The following is a 17,889-nucleotide window of genomic DNA, read 5'->3' on the forward strand; positions in this document are numbered from 1 at the left end:
TATTCACTCTGTGCTTGATGCCAGTAGCAATTTGTGACAGGATAAAATCTGCAGTGCACTACTGAGTTCAGCCATGTAGTGGTCATGAGATCAGTGTGTCAGTAGCAATATGTATGTTGTACATAGTAAGAGAATAATTTGACTGTAATAGCACCTTGATAGTTTAAAGAAGTTCGTATATTTTTAGGCCTTAGCTTGATTGCTAGAAAGTGTGCTTGGATCTCATGAAATCATGCAATTCAACTTCATACCTTTAAAAGAAGGACTTACACCAAAGGAACATGAAATCAGAGAGGGAGGCAATTACAAATGAGCAGTCATGAAAGAAGAGACAACGTTTTAATGCAGCTTGTAGTGAAAAAGCAACCTGCCATGTACCGTAAAGTTCCGTGTATAAGACGCACTCTTTTTTCATCGGAAAACATGGAAAATCGGGGGTGCGTCTTATACACGGGTACAGTCAAATCACGGAAAAAATCTGTCACGTACACCCAATTTTATAAGGTCAAATTGGGGCCATGTATGCCCATCGACGTTCGGAGGGTAAGCAATCACTAAAACTTACGGATAAATGAGCGATCTTTCAATCTAGACACACACAACAGCTGTAAATACGGGATAAACTTACATCGGCGTTGTGTAGTAACGATGTATCAATCTGGCCATAGACAACACCAGCTGTAACACTGCAACCGATGTACATTTGTATCAGTCTACCAAGCTACAAACAGCCAACCTAGTAGCTGAAATATGCGATGAACAGGTATCATTACTAAATCACCAATACTGTAGAACTTATCAATGTTTTATGGCCATAGACAAAAGCTGTAAAATATTGAGTAAGATCAACACTATGTCACCGTAATGCGAACGATGTGTGAAGCATGTACAGTATGCATATCCATGGCGTTCGTTTGCTCTTCACAAGGCTAGGCCAGGATAGCATACTAGTAGCTACACTGTATAGCTACATGTAGCTAGCTAGCAAGCCTTTTGCAAAGGCAGCAGCTGCAGAGAGGCTCTCGCAATGGACTCACGTGCACACAGCGATCGGATCGGAGCGCGCTTGCCCGTTGCGCACTGTGTGTGCAAGTCCATTGCTATCTGTGTGCGTGTGCTGAAATTATAGCGAGCTGCCTTTTGCAAAAGGCTAGCACTGTGCATACAAGCATGGTACAAGAGCCACACATGTTACTGGTAATCCCTCCGGGCGAATCAACAGTGAGTGTAATTACCGTACGCACCGTACGTCTCGCCGTACGATCCCTCTGCTACACTTGTTGATGTTCTTCTTATTATGCCTCCACCACGAAGTGGTGCCGGAGGCATTATGTTTTCGGGTTGTCCGTCCGTCCGTCCGTACGTCCGTACGTACGTCCGTCCGCTTTCGTTTACACGATAACTTTAGTAATATTTACTGGAATTTTACCAAAGTTGGTCCAAGTATGAAGTATGATGGGGCAATTATTTGATTAGATTTTGGGTGAAATCGGCTAAAGGTCAAAGGTCAAGGTCAAATCATGAAATTGTATCCGTTTACACGATAACTCAAGACTGAATGGAGCAAATTTCACCAAACTTTGTTGGAGGATGATGTATGATGGGACAATTACTTGATTAGTTTTTCAGTGAAATCGGAGAGAGGTCAAAGGTCAAAGATCAAGGTCAAATCCTAAAATTTATCTGTTTACGTAATAACTCAAAACTGGATGAAGCAGCTTTCACCAAACTTGGTCCAAGGATGATGTATGATGGGACAATTAGTTGAGTAGATTTTAGTGACATTGGCAAGAGGTTAAAGGTCAAAAGTTCAAGGTCAAATGCTACAAATGTTGCAATTTCCCCCATATCTATGCAATGCCCGAAGGTATTTTCTTGAAACTTGGTGTGGACATGTACTACTGCGTAAAGATTCTCCAGAGAGATTCATGTCATAAGGTCAAAGGTCAAAAGGTCAAAGGTTAGGTGAAAACGTTGCAATATCACTTTTCTCGCAAATGGTTCAATGTATCTTTGTGGAACATTCGCATGTACTGTCTGGCAGGGATTATCTAGGGAATTTAGGGGTCATTAGTCAATAGTCAGGGGTCAAAGGTCGAGGTCAACTCAAAATTTTACTATTTCCCTCATATACTAGTATATGCAATGCTTGCATTATTGGTTTCAAAACTTAATACATGCATTACCTAATGGAGATTCTCCAGGAAATTTCCAGCCAGAAGGTCAAAGGTGAAAGGTTAAGGGTCAATGGCCAGGTTTCAAGCCCCCCCCCCAAAAAAAAAAAAAAAAAAAAAAAAATCTATTTTATACCGTCATCACACTCTTTCTTCATACCTTGGAAATTACTCAATGCATAAACTTCCCTAAAATTCCCCAAATATGTGTACCTGCACTCTTAGAAAATTATAGCAAACCCAATTCAAGACATTTCTGACAAACCTGTCATTTCAATATTTTGCCAGTTATGTGAAACTGTCATGGATCACACATTGTGAAGACATTGTACTGTTCGCCTATTGGGAGAATCATGCATTATGGCGGAGACATCAGTCGCCATAGCGACATTTCTAGTTTTTCGTAATGAACCTTCAGTCTGACATGCATCAATATGCGAGACACCCTATGTATGATAGCAAAGATCGTACTGTACACTCATGAGTACGATATGATACATGTACCATGATTGAAAGGCGAAACAATAATAGGGTGTGAGTACCGAGACAAGTCTCGCATTTTGCGTCTTCCATATTTTGCCGATGTCCAATGAATGCCATTAAAAGAAAGTATAAAAGGAAACGAAAAATGGAGCAAATACATGCTGCATTCTAGGGAAATTTCGAGCTGAAATAATATGTATGACACATGCAATATTTGCATGGAAATGTTCATGTTTTATTTTTTTATTTCAGGTCCGAAAGTAGGGGTGCATCTTATACACGGAACTTTACAGTACTGTTTATTCCCCTTTTCCTGGGGTCTGTTGGACAACGATTGGTCTACATGTTATTAGATGACTGTTTGTGCATTAAGTCTCAAAAATACCAAATACTGTACGCCATATACCCTGTATGGTATGTTGCTGGGTTTAGCAAATTTCAACAGTTGAGTACTATCGCGAAGTTAACCAACATGCAAAATTATCATCTATATAGGACGTTTTAAACGCGCATTAAAAACGTGTATTGTAGTCCGCTCAATTTTTACCGTTCAATATCAGAGCATATTGAGCGAAAGGCATAGGCCAACGTATTAATTCCCCATAGGCTACCGTTGTTACTTGCCGTTCAAGATCACACCATATTCAATTCTGTCTCGTTTATTGCGCGAGCGCCTACAGAATGCGCAAACGCTTGCTACTAGTGCGCATCATTTTGTTACAATTCACAAGCGCGCAAACATCTTGCTAGTTGTGTGTTACATACGCAGTTTTAGGGGCTTCCCCTTTTTAGCGCTGGGATGTGACTGCTGAGTCAACTTCAAAGACGAGTAGAAGGCGGGTAATTTTGTGCAGTTTATGCTTGCTCTACTTGATTGTATAGATGATAATAATTATATTGGATGGCCTTGATTCATGGGATACCAGGGAATATTGCACTCATTAGGGTCAATATTGCACTCATCTTCGATTCGTGCAATATTGGCCCTAACTCGTGCAATATTCCCTGGTATCCCATTCATAGCCATCCAATATTACATAAATATTAACTGATCTGGACATGCCATGTGCAAGCATACTTGTACATTTCTCTGTTTGTTACCATACTCCATGATCGCAAATTTAACCACTCGCAAAATTGTCGGGAAGTCGCGATTCATGAAAAATTACACTAGCTAAATATATGGCTTATACAGTAAATAATTGATGATTATGAGGAGTGGTAAATGAACAGGTGAGTTGATTTCAGACAGATTAAACAAATTACCTGATTTTATGGTGGAAGACATGTTATCATGATCATGTTCTGATATTTCTTCTTTTCATATCCTCCTGATGATGCAGAGACCCAGACTTCTGGTCTGAAATGATCTACAATGCTGCTCAAGCAGTGAAGACCACTGATGCTAAGGGAGCAGTCAAGTGTCCTATCAAGTCAATCAACCTCCTAAAGGCCCATGGCAAGAGCTCCAAGGAATCCATTTTGGTTGATGGCTATGCACTCAATTGCACAGTGGCATCACAAGGTATAATTATAATTCACAATAGGCATTAAGCATATGAACATTTTCACAAATTTTCCAGCTTTCAGTTTTCTCTAATTTTGGCTCGTGTTAGCTTTTATGCACTGTTATTTCATGGTAGGCATTGTGTGCCATGCATACATGCAGTATTGAAAAGTTTCGTTAACATTAGCCTACTGCAAGTGATGATTGGCTCTGCGTAAATTTTTTTTTTTTTTTTTTTTGCATTACAGAATTAATGATCGATTTGTGTTTAAATGAATGTTATAAAATGTTAGCAACCACACTTAACATTGATTTGTGTTAACCCGTTCCTTACAGGAACCAGGTATATCAGGTTCCCAGAATGCAGACAAGAGTGCCTGCATTCATGGCCTAAATTCATGCTTTTTTGTGTTATACTGTCCAGAAAAATGGCCCCCCCAAAAAAATGGCCAAAAATGGCCAAAACTTACCAGCCTGTCTGTTATCTGTCAACCTGCAAAAATAATCTCGTTTGGGGACATTGGGGGCTCTTGGAGAATTGCTGGAGGAACAGGTTAATTTACCGTAGTGGACATGTCCAGTAGTTTGGCAAGAGATCTTGTAGATTGCAAGATTTTAGCAGAAGATTATGAGGGCAAGTCCAAGAAAAGGTCCCCTCAGAAGGCTAAATTTCATCTTTGCTGAATATTGACATGTTTGATATCATCTTGAAGCTTATGAGTTGAAGTTTTGATTTCCAGGGAGGAAAATATGTTATTATGTAAATTTATGCAAATCCCAAAGGCTTCATTTGCATAAATTTGAAATACAGTGTTACGTATGGGACATTTATAAAAATTCATATTTATTCAATGGAAAGCAAATTATATTTGATTAATATGTGGACATAAGAAGTTCATCAAATAGTTTAACTTGGTATAAAAATTTAGGGATTATGCAAATGATTATGCAAATTTGCTCGTGTCCTATCATGAGATGTCTCATACGTAACAATTTGATGTCATTTTTTAAGGTTTTTTCTGAAATTTCTAAGGTTATTTGAATGCCCTTTTGGAAAGTTCTAATTTATTGTTTAAAGAAGTTAAATACCACAGAAAGAAGAAAAAAATAGTAAAAGAAATATTTTTAATTAGACAATTAAATAATGTTACGTATGGGACATCCTCATACATATTGCAAGTGGATGCATGTAGCTAGCTGGGAAGGTCTCTCAGTACACAAATCTTCAATCATCCTGCAGAAAGCATCCCAGCTTTTCAGCTACTTTTGAGTTATAGACATTTGAAACAATAAATGTACTTGACTGAACAATTTTCAGAAAGGGGGAGGAGGAGATGCCAAAATACGCAATGAAAATCAGCATTAAAGGGACGGTATATTTCAGTTTTCATAGAAATGGGGAATCAGTTTTCAACATTTTACAAGATGATTGGAAACCACTTAGATATGAATTTTTAAAGAGCATACAATTCTAAGACTAGAGAAATTCAAAGTTTATTTTATGAAGATCCAATTTGAAATGGTTGAGATATCATAAAACAAACAAATACAAAGTAAAACGAAGTGGTCCTAATGAAAAATGTGACCCACCTTTTGTTAGGACACCACGTTTCTGGATATCTTAGTTATTCAGTTATTCACTTTTTGGTAGTAGCCACGACAAAAATCATTGGTATACATACTGAGGTGTGACTCGAATCAACAACCTGATTGTTAGACAGACATCATATATCTACTCGATTTCATCACAGTGAGTTACAAGTTGTAGAATGAAACACTTTCAGAGAGTTTTGAGGTTGAAAAAAATGTAAAAAAAAAAAAAATTTCTGGTCCCACACATAACGGCACATATTTTCTCTTCTAGAGTATAATTGTCAAGGTCATTTTTCTCCATTTTTTACATGATTATATTTATACCCCCGCCAAACGAAGTTTGAAGGGGGTATATAGGAATCAGCGGACGGTCGGTCGGGCGGTCGGTCGGGCGGTCGGTCGGGCGGTCGGTCGGGCGGTCGGGCGGTCGGTCGGGCGGTCGGGCGGTCGGGCGGTCGGTCCGTTGCAAATCTTGCGTCGCGAACTACTTCCTCAGTTTTCAACCGACTCCCATAAAACTTGGCACAGATGTGTGCCTTGGGTTGTAGATGTGCAAAACATATTTTTTGACAGTACCCAAAAGTACGTTGCCATGGTAACGGCATATTATGGGCAAAAATGGGTACAAATCTTGCGTCGCGAACTCCTCCCACAGTTTTTGATCAATTTTTATGAAATTAGGTACAGATGTTCATCTGAATATGTTAATGTGCAAGACACATATTTCCGCAGTGGCAAAAAGTGCGTTGCCATGGTAACGGCATGTTATTGGTAAAATATAGGGCAAAATGCTTCATGGCAAAACTGCTTCATCAGTGTTCTTCCAATTCTCATGGAATTCATATTGAATGTTTGTCTTAGGATATAGGTCAGCATGACACATTTCTTGACTGTGACAAAAAGTATGTTGCCATGGTAACAGCTCACATATTATGAGCCAAAATGATGGAAAATTTTGTGTTGCAAACTACTTCCTCAGTTTTTGCCCAATTTCCATGAAACTTGGTACAGATGTGTGCCTTTGGTTGTAGATGTGCAAGACGCTTTTTTGACAGTACCAAAAAGTATGTTGCCATGGTAACGGCATATTAATGGCAGAAGATCAAGGAAAGATCTTGCGGATTTAACTACTTCCTCAGTTTTTTGACCAAAGCTTATGAAATGTGGCACACACCTTGATCTTGGTGGGAAGATGTGGAAGACATAGTTTTCGGACGTGTCGGAAGCTGTGTTGCCATGGTAACGGCATATAAATGGCAGAAGATCAAGGAAAGATCTTGCGGATTGAACTACTTCCTCTGTATTCGACTGAAGCTCATGAAATGTGGCACACACATTGGTCTTGGTGGGAAGATGTGCAAGACATATTTTTTGGACGTGTCGGAAGCTGCGTTGCCATGGTAACGGCATATTAATGGCGGAAGATCAAGGAAAGATCTTGTGGATTGAACTACTTCCTCAGTTTTTGACAAAAGCTTATGAAATGTGGCACACATAATAGTCTTGGTGGGAAGATGTGCAAGACATATTTTTCGGACGTGTCGGAAGCTGCGTTGCCATGGTAACGGCATTTAAATGGCAGAAGATCAAGGAAAGATCATTCCTTGGGTAAGACTGTCGTCACGGGGCGGGGGTATTAATCACCTTAAGTGATATTTCTAGTTCTCCTAGATATCAATCACCGTGATAAAGTTCAACATGATCAAAGGCCATTAACACTATTTTTCAGGGCATAAAAGTCTCTGAATGTCCCATAAGTAACGCACATGTTATCTTGGACTTGCCCATAATCTTCTGTTTTCTTTATTTTTGTCGAGCCCACCGGAGGTGTGGGGAGACTAAGAGATCGCCTGTGGCGTCTGTCTGTCTGTCGTCCGTCCGTCCGTCCGTCGTCCGTCCATCGTCCGTCCGTCGTCTGTCTGTAACACTACAAAAACTTGAATAACTCTCTACTGAGGATGTCAATTTCAATCAAACTTGGAGGGAAGAGTGGTTATGCAACGTTACACATTTTACCAAACATGTAGGGCACCTCAAGGTCAAAGGTCACAGGCAGAGGTCAATGAACTATAGGGCCCAATGTTAAGTTTTTAGGGTGCGTTTCGTTTATGGCTCATAACTTTTGATCCCTTTGTCTGTTTGTGACCAAACTTAGATGGTAGATGTCCCTTGGGAATTTGAAGGTTACCACAAGGTCAAAGGTCACAGACAGGGGTCAACGAACTTTTAGGGCCCAATGATCCCTTTTGAACTTTTGATCCCTTTGTCCGTTTGTGACCAAACTTGGATGGTAGATGTCCCTTGGGGAGTTGAAGGTCACCACAAGGTCGAAGGTCATAGGCAGGTCAAGGAACTTCTGGGAGTTAGAAAAATAATTTCTTGTACGCGAATGGGCGAGACACAATTTGGCACTTGCCTTGTTCACAGAATGTTTTAGAAGATATTCATTACTTTACAGAAAAGATTTTGTATGCCTGTTCGATATGAATGTCAGTCATGCAACACCACTCGAAACTCCACATGATCATCGTGGCAGTGAAAGCTGCTGCTTGCTCGATTGCGTGCATACACCCGAATACAATATGTAGGTACAGGTACTAGAGTACTAGTTGTTGGTGCAGGGAGATAGGTCCACCTCCCAGCTTGTTGGTACACAACTCAACTGCTTAAGTGTACTGTAAAAGTGGAAATTTTTGCAATGTTGAAATTTTTGCACATTTGACGCAACCAGAAACAAGCACCAAAATAAAAGCACACAAATATTTCTGTTTGCCATATATTCCAGTAGTTGATGTATTGATTCCGCAGGAATAAAAACATGCGAAACTCATCTTACCCAGCCGGGCGCGAAAAATTAGTGGAGCAAAATATCCACGTAATACAGTAATAAATCACACCACCAGATGGACAGCAGGCCAGGGACGAGGAGTAAGACAGCTCAGTGCTGCTCATCCCACAACATTCAATCATTTCAATTGTATGATTTCGTGTACCTAATCCACAAGGTCTTGTTAATATCTCAGCTACGTTTGTCCCTGGAAATATTCACTACAGAAATAGTATGTAAAATTTAACTCTATTGACCTGATTTGGCAAGTTTCCTCGATTTCTAAATTGATTGTCAGTTTCACAGGCTTTCTTATTTTTCAGTTCAATATATAATGTAATTTCTCAGAATGCCCCCCTCCCCCCCCCCCCCCCCCCCCCCCGAAGGAAACTATAGTATGCAACTGTCGTACGTATGACAGCCATGCTTGACTCAGCCAGCAGCATAGCGGTCATCCATCGATATCCCTTCTGTAGTGTTGATCAGCACATGATGGCCAGTAATCTCACCATTGTATCGTCGCTGGGGTGACAAGACCTTGTATCTGCAATTTTTGTGACAATGACTTTTTGTCCCCGCCGAACGAGTTCGAGCAGGGGACTATGAAACGGGCTCCGTACGTGTGTGTGTCCGTGTGTCCGTCCGTCCGTCCGTCCGTCCGTGTGTGCGTCCGTGTGTGCGTCCGTGTGTGATCAAAATCTTCAATTTGCTACTTCTCTGTCATTTATGAGCCAATTTTGATTCTGTTTGCTTTATATGATAGCACTACATGGGAGCTTTGAAACTTCTTCACAGAATTTCAGTCGTGACCTTTGACCTTGACCTTTGACCTATATTGTACATTTTGCTACAAAATGCTACTCCTTCGCCATTTCTAACCCGATTTCGATTCCGTTTGCTTTATGTGATGGCACTAGGTGAGGGCTTCAAAACTTCTACACAGAATTTTGACCTTTGACTTCTTTGACCTTTGACCTTGATTTTCGACCTGTATTGTACATTTTGCTACAAAATGCTACTCCTTCGCCATTTCTAACCCGATTTCGATTCCGTTTGCCTTATGTGATGGCACTAGGTGAGGGCTTCAAAACTTGTACACAGAATTTTGACCTTTGACTTCTTTGACCTTTGACCTTGATTTTTTGACCTATATTGTACATTTTGCTACAAAATGCTACTCCTTTGCCATTTCTAACCCGATTTCGATTCCGTTTGCTTTATGTGATGGCACTAGGTGAGGGCTTCAACACTTCTACACAGAATTTTGACCTTTGACTTCTTTGACCTTTGACCTTGATTTTTTGACCTGTATTGTACATTTTGCTACAAAATGCTACTCCTTCGCCATTTCTAACCCGATTTCGATTCCGTTTGCTTTATATGATGGCACTTGGTGAGGGCTTCAAAACTTCTACACAGAATTTTGACCTTTGACTTCTTTGACCTTTGACCTTGATTTTTTACCTATATTGTACATTGGCTACAAAATGCTACTCCTTCGCCATTTCTAACCGGATTTCGATTCCGTTTGCTTTATGTGATGGCACTAGGTGAGGGCTTCAAAACTTCTACACAGAATGTTGACCTTTGACTTCTTTGACCTTTGACCTTTATCTTTTGACCTATATAGTACACTTTGATACTAAATGCTACTTCCGGCGGGGACATATTTTATGCACCGCGTAATTTCTACTTTTCCTTGTTTAGATTAATGGTCAAATGATGGGTTGAGTGATGTCCTGTCCAAATCCCAACTGTCTTACTCCAAAAATAAAGTTACCATGGCATATCAACGGAAACGCTTTCCCATTCGCTCTAGTGCTTTGGCCGCCATGTTTTTTGGCTCTCCTGAACATTTGACATTTTGTAGATACGAGGTCTTGTCGCCCCAGCGATGGTATGCACCTTGCTTCTTCACTTAAATGAATTAAGACTGATAATAAAATATGACATATATTCCCTATGAAAAAAACCCATAAAAGCCTCAAAAAGAAATCACAAATAAAATTGTCTGCCACCAATCATGCCGAGCCTTTGCAAACAGTGGGAGTGCTCAATACGTACCATAATTGTGTTATTATACACACAGTGTGAATGGAAGATCTGCGTTCCATGGTAACAATTAGTTTTACCAGGTTTCACCTCCCTGGTTTACTTTGATTTGATTTGATAATGGTTTATTAGAACAAACATGCAAAGTAGTAGCCCGAAGGCTGAATGATAATGCATCACATTAAATAAATTACATCAAACAACATACATTATATGAACATTTTAACAGTAACAAATACCAATTACATTAACATAACAAATACACAGCATCATATAAAACTTAGATTTCCCTGTAATTAATTCAATACACCATAAAATTCAATAAATATATTATGCATATCTTCCATAAACAATCTCATTAACCATTAACACTTTAATGATTTAATGCTCAGATAAATGTGCCATCTAACAACAACTAAAAGAAAAGAAAATTATCGTTTAGAAAGGAAATAATCTAATCAAATATGTAGAGACTATTTGATGATTGTAATTGCATATAACATTAATCAACTTATAATCTGACGGCCTTAAAAAGAAATTTACGTGCTAACTTCAACCACATTGTACATTGCACCTAAATTTGTCAACAGCAGCTTATTGCAAGCTGATGAAGGCAGTCTCTTCAGCTGTTTTCCAATTTCTGTTGAAATTATTTTTCTCTTGTTATCATGAAGCCTGAAAGATTGGAAAAAAGAGAAGATTGAGAAGTGACATTTAAGCATTGTGCAGTTGATAATTATCTGAAATGATATGTTGGCTGGGAGTACATGAGAATGCATTTACTAAAGCCCATGTCTCTCCAAATAGAGCAAAGCAAACGAGCAAAACTTTTTTCTAAAAATGTTAAAAGACAAGTCCACCTTCGTATACCGTGGTTTGAATGAATGCAACAATATTAGCAGAACACATCAGTGAAAGTTTGGGGAAAATTGGACAATCCATTCAAAAGTTATGAAAATTTAAAATTATCTGCGCAGCCACTGCTGGATGAGAAGACTACTACAGTGTATGATGTCACATGCATACAACGATATAAGGAAAACAAAAAGAGAATTTCACAAAACTTTACTTTTTGTCTCACCCACCGGAGGTGAAGGCGAGACTAAGGGATCCAAATGGCGTCCGTCCGTCGTCCGTCCATCGTCCGTCCGTCCGTCGTCTGTCGCAAATGTTAAAGTTTACCTGCAAGACTCTCTTATGATGCATAACTGGGCAACTGTTACAGCAATGGATGCCACACTTGGATGATAGAAGTACTAGGGGTATCTTCATGTTATGGTGTTGTTGGAGGTCATGTGATGATGTCAAAGGTCATTTGAGGTCATATATTAAAGAGTACGTGCAAGACTCTCTTTTCTATGTTAAAGTTTACCTGCAAGACTCTCTTTGACAAATAACTTCACATAAGTTGCTTGGATTACAACCTAACTTGGGTCATAGATGCACTTGGGGTACCTTCATGTCATGGTGCTGTTGGAGGTCACAGGATAAGGTCAAAGGTCATTTGAGGTCATACGTTAAAGTTTACTTGCAAGACTCTCTTATCACACGTAACTCGACACATGTTGCTACAATGGCAATCAAACTTGGGTGATGGATGCACTGGGGGGTACCTTCGTGTTATGGTGCCGTAAGAGGTCACATGATAAGGTCAAAGGTCATTTGAGGTCATACGTTAAAGTTTACTTGCAAGACTCTTATCACACGTAACTCAGCACATGTTGCTACAAAGGCAATCAAACTTGGGTGATGGTAGATGTCTCTTGGGAAGTTGAAGAATACCACAAGGTCAAAGGTCACAGACGGGTCGACGAACTTTTAGGGCCCAATGTTAAGTTTTTAGGGCGCATTTCGTTTATGGCTCATAACTTTTGATCCCTTTGTCCGTTTGTGACCAAACTTATATGGAAGATGTCCCTTGGGGAGGTGAAGGTCGTCACAAGGTCAAAGGTCACAGACAGGGGTCAACAAACTTTTAGGGCCCAATGTTATTTTTTAGGGCGCGTTTTGAATGTGGCTCATAACTTTTGATCCCTATGTCCGTCCGTTTGTGACCAAACTTGGACAGTAGATATTCCTTGGGGAGTTAAAGGTCATCACAAGGTCAAAGGTCACAGAAAGGGGTCAACAAATTTTTAGGGCCCAATGTTAGATTTTATGGCGTGTTTCGATTATGGCTCATTACTTTTGATCCCTTTGTCCGTTTGTGACCAAACTTGGATGGTAAATGTCCCTTGGGGTGTTGAAGGTCACCACAAGGTCAAAGGTCATAAGCAGGTCAATTAACTTCTGGGAGTTATGAAAATATTAATTCCTTGTACGCGAATGGGCGAGACACAATTTGGCACTTGCCTTGTTGAATAAAGTGCACATTTCTTCGACTTGTTACTGACGTATTCTAAGGGTAATATTATTCCCCCCTGCCTTCTGAAAGAGAGAAGTTGAGTATTCTTTTGTTATGCGAGAAAAGCAAAAACGTGTGGAAATTTCTTTATTCTTTCTTTATATCGTTGTACACATGTGACATCACAAGCTATGGTAGTCTTCTCATCCAGCCGTGACTGAGAAGAAACTTTAAAAATTTATAACTTTTGAACGGATTGTCCGATTTTTCTCAAATTCTCACTGATGTGTTCTACTAATATTGCTGCATTCTCTCAATCCACATGTCTATGTAGGTGAACTTGTCCTTGAAATACTCCAGCAAAATCGGGCAAAATTACTAATACTAATTAAGCACAGAACTTTTGATAGAACGACAGTTTCGAAATGAAAAAGAAAGGATGAAATGACATGAAAAGAGTCAAGAACTTGTTTCAACATACCATAGGTTTGAGAACAATTTACAGGACTGAAGTGAAATGATAATAAAATATTCGCAGTAACACGTGTGAGAGAGGCTACGTACAAAACATACGAAAATTGCTATAAAGTAAGAATGTACAAATTAATCACACAGAGACTCCAACTCTCCCGTTTTTGACGGGAGATCTCCCGCCGAAAACCCATTTTTGCAAAATCTCCAGTTCTCCAGCTTGAGATTTAATTTCTCCCGCCCTGGCTCTGTGTCTCCCGTTGGAAAGGATTTCTTACTTAGGCCAAAAAAAAAATTGTTGCATTGGCGTAACATGAGATTTTCAAATAGGGGGTCGGTCGGGCGGATTTTTTTTTTTTTTTTTTTTTTTTTTTTTTGCTACCTGCATTTTACGTGTAAAACTCGTGCTCAGCTCAGTAAGCAGTTACAACTGCTGCACCGAATGTGCTGTGTTCATCTATTCTACAAATCGATATTACTGGAATTTACCCCTTCACAGAATTTAAAGATGTTGAAATCCCTATCCTGAATGTTTTCACTTCATATTTTACTATTTTGACTTAGATAAGATAGATGCAAATTGACCCATATGTACGATCTTTTCATCGCACACGGCGATCTCTATTACAGTCCCACATATACAGATTCGTGTAAGTTCTCCACACAAGAAACCTATGGCAAAACTGTGCACAATACATCGCAGTCTGAATGCTACGTATACACTGAATAAATCTTGTTAGAGTACGTGTCCGTGTTGGAAACAGATGACGTACTGATCAAGGAAGGCTTATGCGAGGCGCTAGATCTCTCCCTCGTACATCCGATATCCCCAGAGCCGTTTCCACTTCCGGGTTTGTGCGATCGCGATCGCAATCAACAAGATATTTGATATCGATAGCAAAAAAAAAATAATAAAAAAACATGGGGTCGGCGGAATTTTTAGGGTCGGGCGGGTTACGCCAATGCAACAATTTTTTTTTTTGGCCTTATTGTTATCTTATGTTGAAAAAATAAGCTTTAGATAGCACCAGAGAGCAACTAGAAATCTAGGAACTTAGCGCTTCAATTCGTACACATCAACTAAGAACTTGGAGTCTCCCGTTTGCTAAGGGTTTCAGGCGGGAGAATCTCCAGATCAGAAGGTGCTTAGGGTTGGATTCTTTGATCACATCTACAGACGCATACACTTTTTGTACATATCGTCACACAAATCATACATGCAATGTGCAAACAGAAACTCACCTCTCAATTGCTGCAAAATCACATTTTTAATCACGTAAAACAAACCCAACGACACTCCCCAAAAATATCTTCATACTTAGAAAAATGAAGGAAAATAGGAGGAAGTGAAAGCAAAGGTGAGCAAAAGGCAGAAAGTGGATGGGCAGACAATTAGTATCGAAATGATGCACGAACCACTTTAACTTCAGTTTATTTGTTGACCGTGTACCCACAGAACAAGCACATGAAACTGCGGAAAAAATAACTGCGATCGGTCTGATTTTTGGGCATCTCATTTCGTCAAAAAATTTCCATGACATGCCAAGTTTTGCATTACCTCTCGCTATGTGCCAGGTGTCTTACCAATGCCAAATCTCACATTAGCTCGTGCTTTTAAATAGCTATCGTTAGTTTTTTCACAAATGTTAACTTTCATTAGCGATCGTCATTGAGAATGTTAATGTTAACGTTAATGAACAGAAAGTTTCTTTTGGTATAGACTGTATGTACCCATGGCCTGCCAGTGATTAACTGGAGTCAAACTTGAGCCAAGGTTCATAATGTACAAGTACTTCTGTTAGTGAGGAATAAAAGTTGTTCTTTGGTTACCTCACGATGGCTGTCATTGGTCCAAGGGGCTGAAGACTTGAAGCAAATCTTTGTTTGTTATTAGTGGCAGAAGGGACCAGATGGAGAAAGCATATGATTTTCATCTGTAGGTGTATGTCCTTTTTACTAAATCTACAAAGCCCCTATGGAAGTCTGCAAGTGTGAAAATTAAATAATTTGACGGCAGTGAGTGTCTTATTTTTGTTCCCAGGCATAGATTTTTATTGCCATGTCTAAAGTGTCCCTGTACTATTCACAAAAGATATTGCAGTTGAATGTAGGCTGTGCATGTAGTGAATGGTGAGCTGGGATGTGAATGTAGGTCTCATACAATGCATTGTGTGCATTATAGCACCTAACTTAAAATGACAAATTTGGTAAGCCCAGGGGGCTGGTGTTAGCCAATTGAGAAAAAGCATGTCAGTGGCCAACACAAACGGTGGAGCTTGTTTCAGCAGACAACATGCAACACTGGGCCCAACATTAGATACCAAAATTACTAGTACGGTATGTCGTACAATGTATCTTTGAGATCAACCTTCTAAAACACCAACTGATTTCAAGTTCAGGATTATTGCTGATGCCTAGTGTCAAGGTAGCACTGCCACCAGCTTTAGCTCCAAAGGGTTTTTTATTCTACGCAGGGACTTATTACTGTGTTGAAATAGCATTTCAAATCTTGCAGTTAAAACATCCTGCGTGTTCTGGACAACAAAAGTCATCATCTGTTGTAGTATTTAGGTAAAAATACTTAATGTACACATACTGTCAACTAGATAAGTTTCATTAGCCAGTTTTGCAGCATCACCCTCCAGCTCTGTGTACGTAAATATGATCATATTTACCCAAATGCTGATCATTTAATATGTGACTAACCAAGATGGTATTTAATATCTTCACAAAAAATGCATGTTTCAGCCCTTTTTTTTTCCCCCCCATCTACAGCTATGCCCAAGCGTATTGTAGGTGCAAAATTAGCCTGTCTGGACTTCAGTCTGCAAAAGACAAAGATGCATCTTGGTGTTCATGTGACGGTGGAAGATCCAGAGAAGCTAGAGGCCATTAGGAAAAGGTCAGGATTGTTAAAAGTCAAACTGTTGTGCCTTGATCTGTTCCCCACCCCCCCCCCCCCCCAAACCCTTCTGTGTTATGATGCTCTGAACCAGTGGGTGGGTATGCTGCACATGAATAACAGTGTCATTAATAACAGTGTCATTGATTTCATATGACAGACTCGTAGGATACTGGTAAGGATGTTCTGTTTTGACCAATTGATACCCCATCCCAAGGGGACATTACGTACCATGCTGATTGTCCATGTGCCTGCACTTTCATAAGCTCAGCAATCTTTACCGATTTTATTGTATCATTTTCATGAAAGTTTTATTAAAAAAGACGGAAATTATCATGAAGTGTAGTCCCCCCCCCCCCCCCAATTTTGTCATTTTCCACAGATTTTAAATGGTAGTACTTCTAGGGTGAGTTCTAGACTTTAAATTTTATGAAGCTATTCAGAAAAAAATTTGGCATGTGATGACTGTCATGTAAAGTTGTGCAAAATTTTTGTAGAGTAGCAGACCATGTATTGCCATGGTAAGAGCACATTATGGCCCCAAAATCAGGTGAAAGTGAGTACAATTTTTCCATTTTTTATGTGAATCTAAAGAAATTTGGCATACTTGTGATGTCTGTGTAGCAATATTGTACTGAGATTATTTACAGTGCATACAGTATGTAAAGTTACTGTTCATTTTTATCAGCAGTGTACCAGTACAGAATTGTTAGATTGGGTATTAATCACCTTCAATATTTTTAGTTTTTGCCGTATATGGTATAACACTGAGGAATGTGCAAAATATTTCGTATTTGTGGTGTGGCATCCCTTAAAGAGACTGTACAGTTCTGGTTGAGATGAGGATTTAGCTTTTAACGTTTTGCGAGATATTCGGAAACCACTCTATGGGATTTCAAAGAGCATGCAATTCTAAGGGGAATCAAAAGTTTATATGATGAAAATCAGTTTTGAAATGGCTGAGATATCAAAAAACAAGGTGAAACAAAGAGATCCTAATAAAAGGCGTGGCCTGTCGCTTTTCATTATTTTGATATCTCAGCCATTTGAAAACCGATTTTCATCAAATAAACGTTGAATCCTTTTTAAAATTGCATTTTTTTTTTCATATTTCATAAGAGGTTTCTCATCATCTCACTTAGGAATGTTATAAACCTGAATCCTCACCTCAACCAGTACTGTACAGTCCCTTTAAACCTAATTGTTCAGCAGTACCTATTGAAAGCCTCATCTTACTACTCTGTGTGTCTGTGTGTGGCTTTTTTTTTCCAGAGAGTCTGACATCACAAAGGAGCGAATCCAGAAAATCCTAGATGCTGGAGCCAATGTGATCTTGACCACTGGTGGTATTGATGACTTGTGCCTCAAGTACTTTGTGGAGGCTGGTGCTATGGCAGTCAGGAGATGTAGGAAACAGGATCTCAAGAGGATTGCCAAAGCAACTGGAGGTAGAATTGTTTTATTATATTAAGTTTAAAGTCGGATGATCCTAACCCCTAATGGTACGTAAACTCCCTAACGAACGAAGTTTGAGCA

At 39.4% G+C, this 17,889-nt stretch overlaps 1 protein-coding gene across 1 annotated transcript in view; it reads left to right on the forward strand.

Moving 5' to 3' along the window:
- LOC139722752 (T-complex protein 1 subunit alpha-like) overlaps positions 1-17,889 on the forward strand; it is a 107,226-nt gene that overhangs the window by 53,248 nt on the left and 36,089 nt on the right. Inside the window, exons 6-8 of the mRNA XM_071634036.1 lie at positions 4,001-4,182; positions 16,227-16,353; positions 17,626-17,801. Of these exons, the coding sequence (XP_071490137.1) occupies positions 4,001-4,182; positions 16,227-16,353; positions 17,626-17,801 (485 nt within the window). The remainder of the gene's footprint in view (positions 1-4,000; positions 4,183-16,226; positions 16,354-17,625; positions 17,802-17,889) is intronic.

Source organism: Diadema antillarum, unplaced genomic scaffold, assembly GCF_040938485.1.
Source record: "Diadema antillarum isolate AM-2024a unplaced genomic scaffold, OU_Dant_1.0 scf00000170, whole genome shotgun sequence".
NCBI classification, from domain to species: domain Eukaryota; kingdom Metazoa; phylum Echinodermata; class Echinoidea; order Diadematoida; family Diadematidae; genus Diadema; species Diadema antillarum.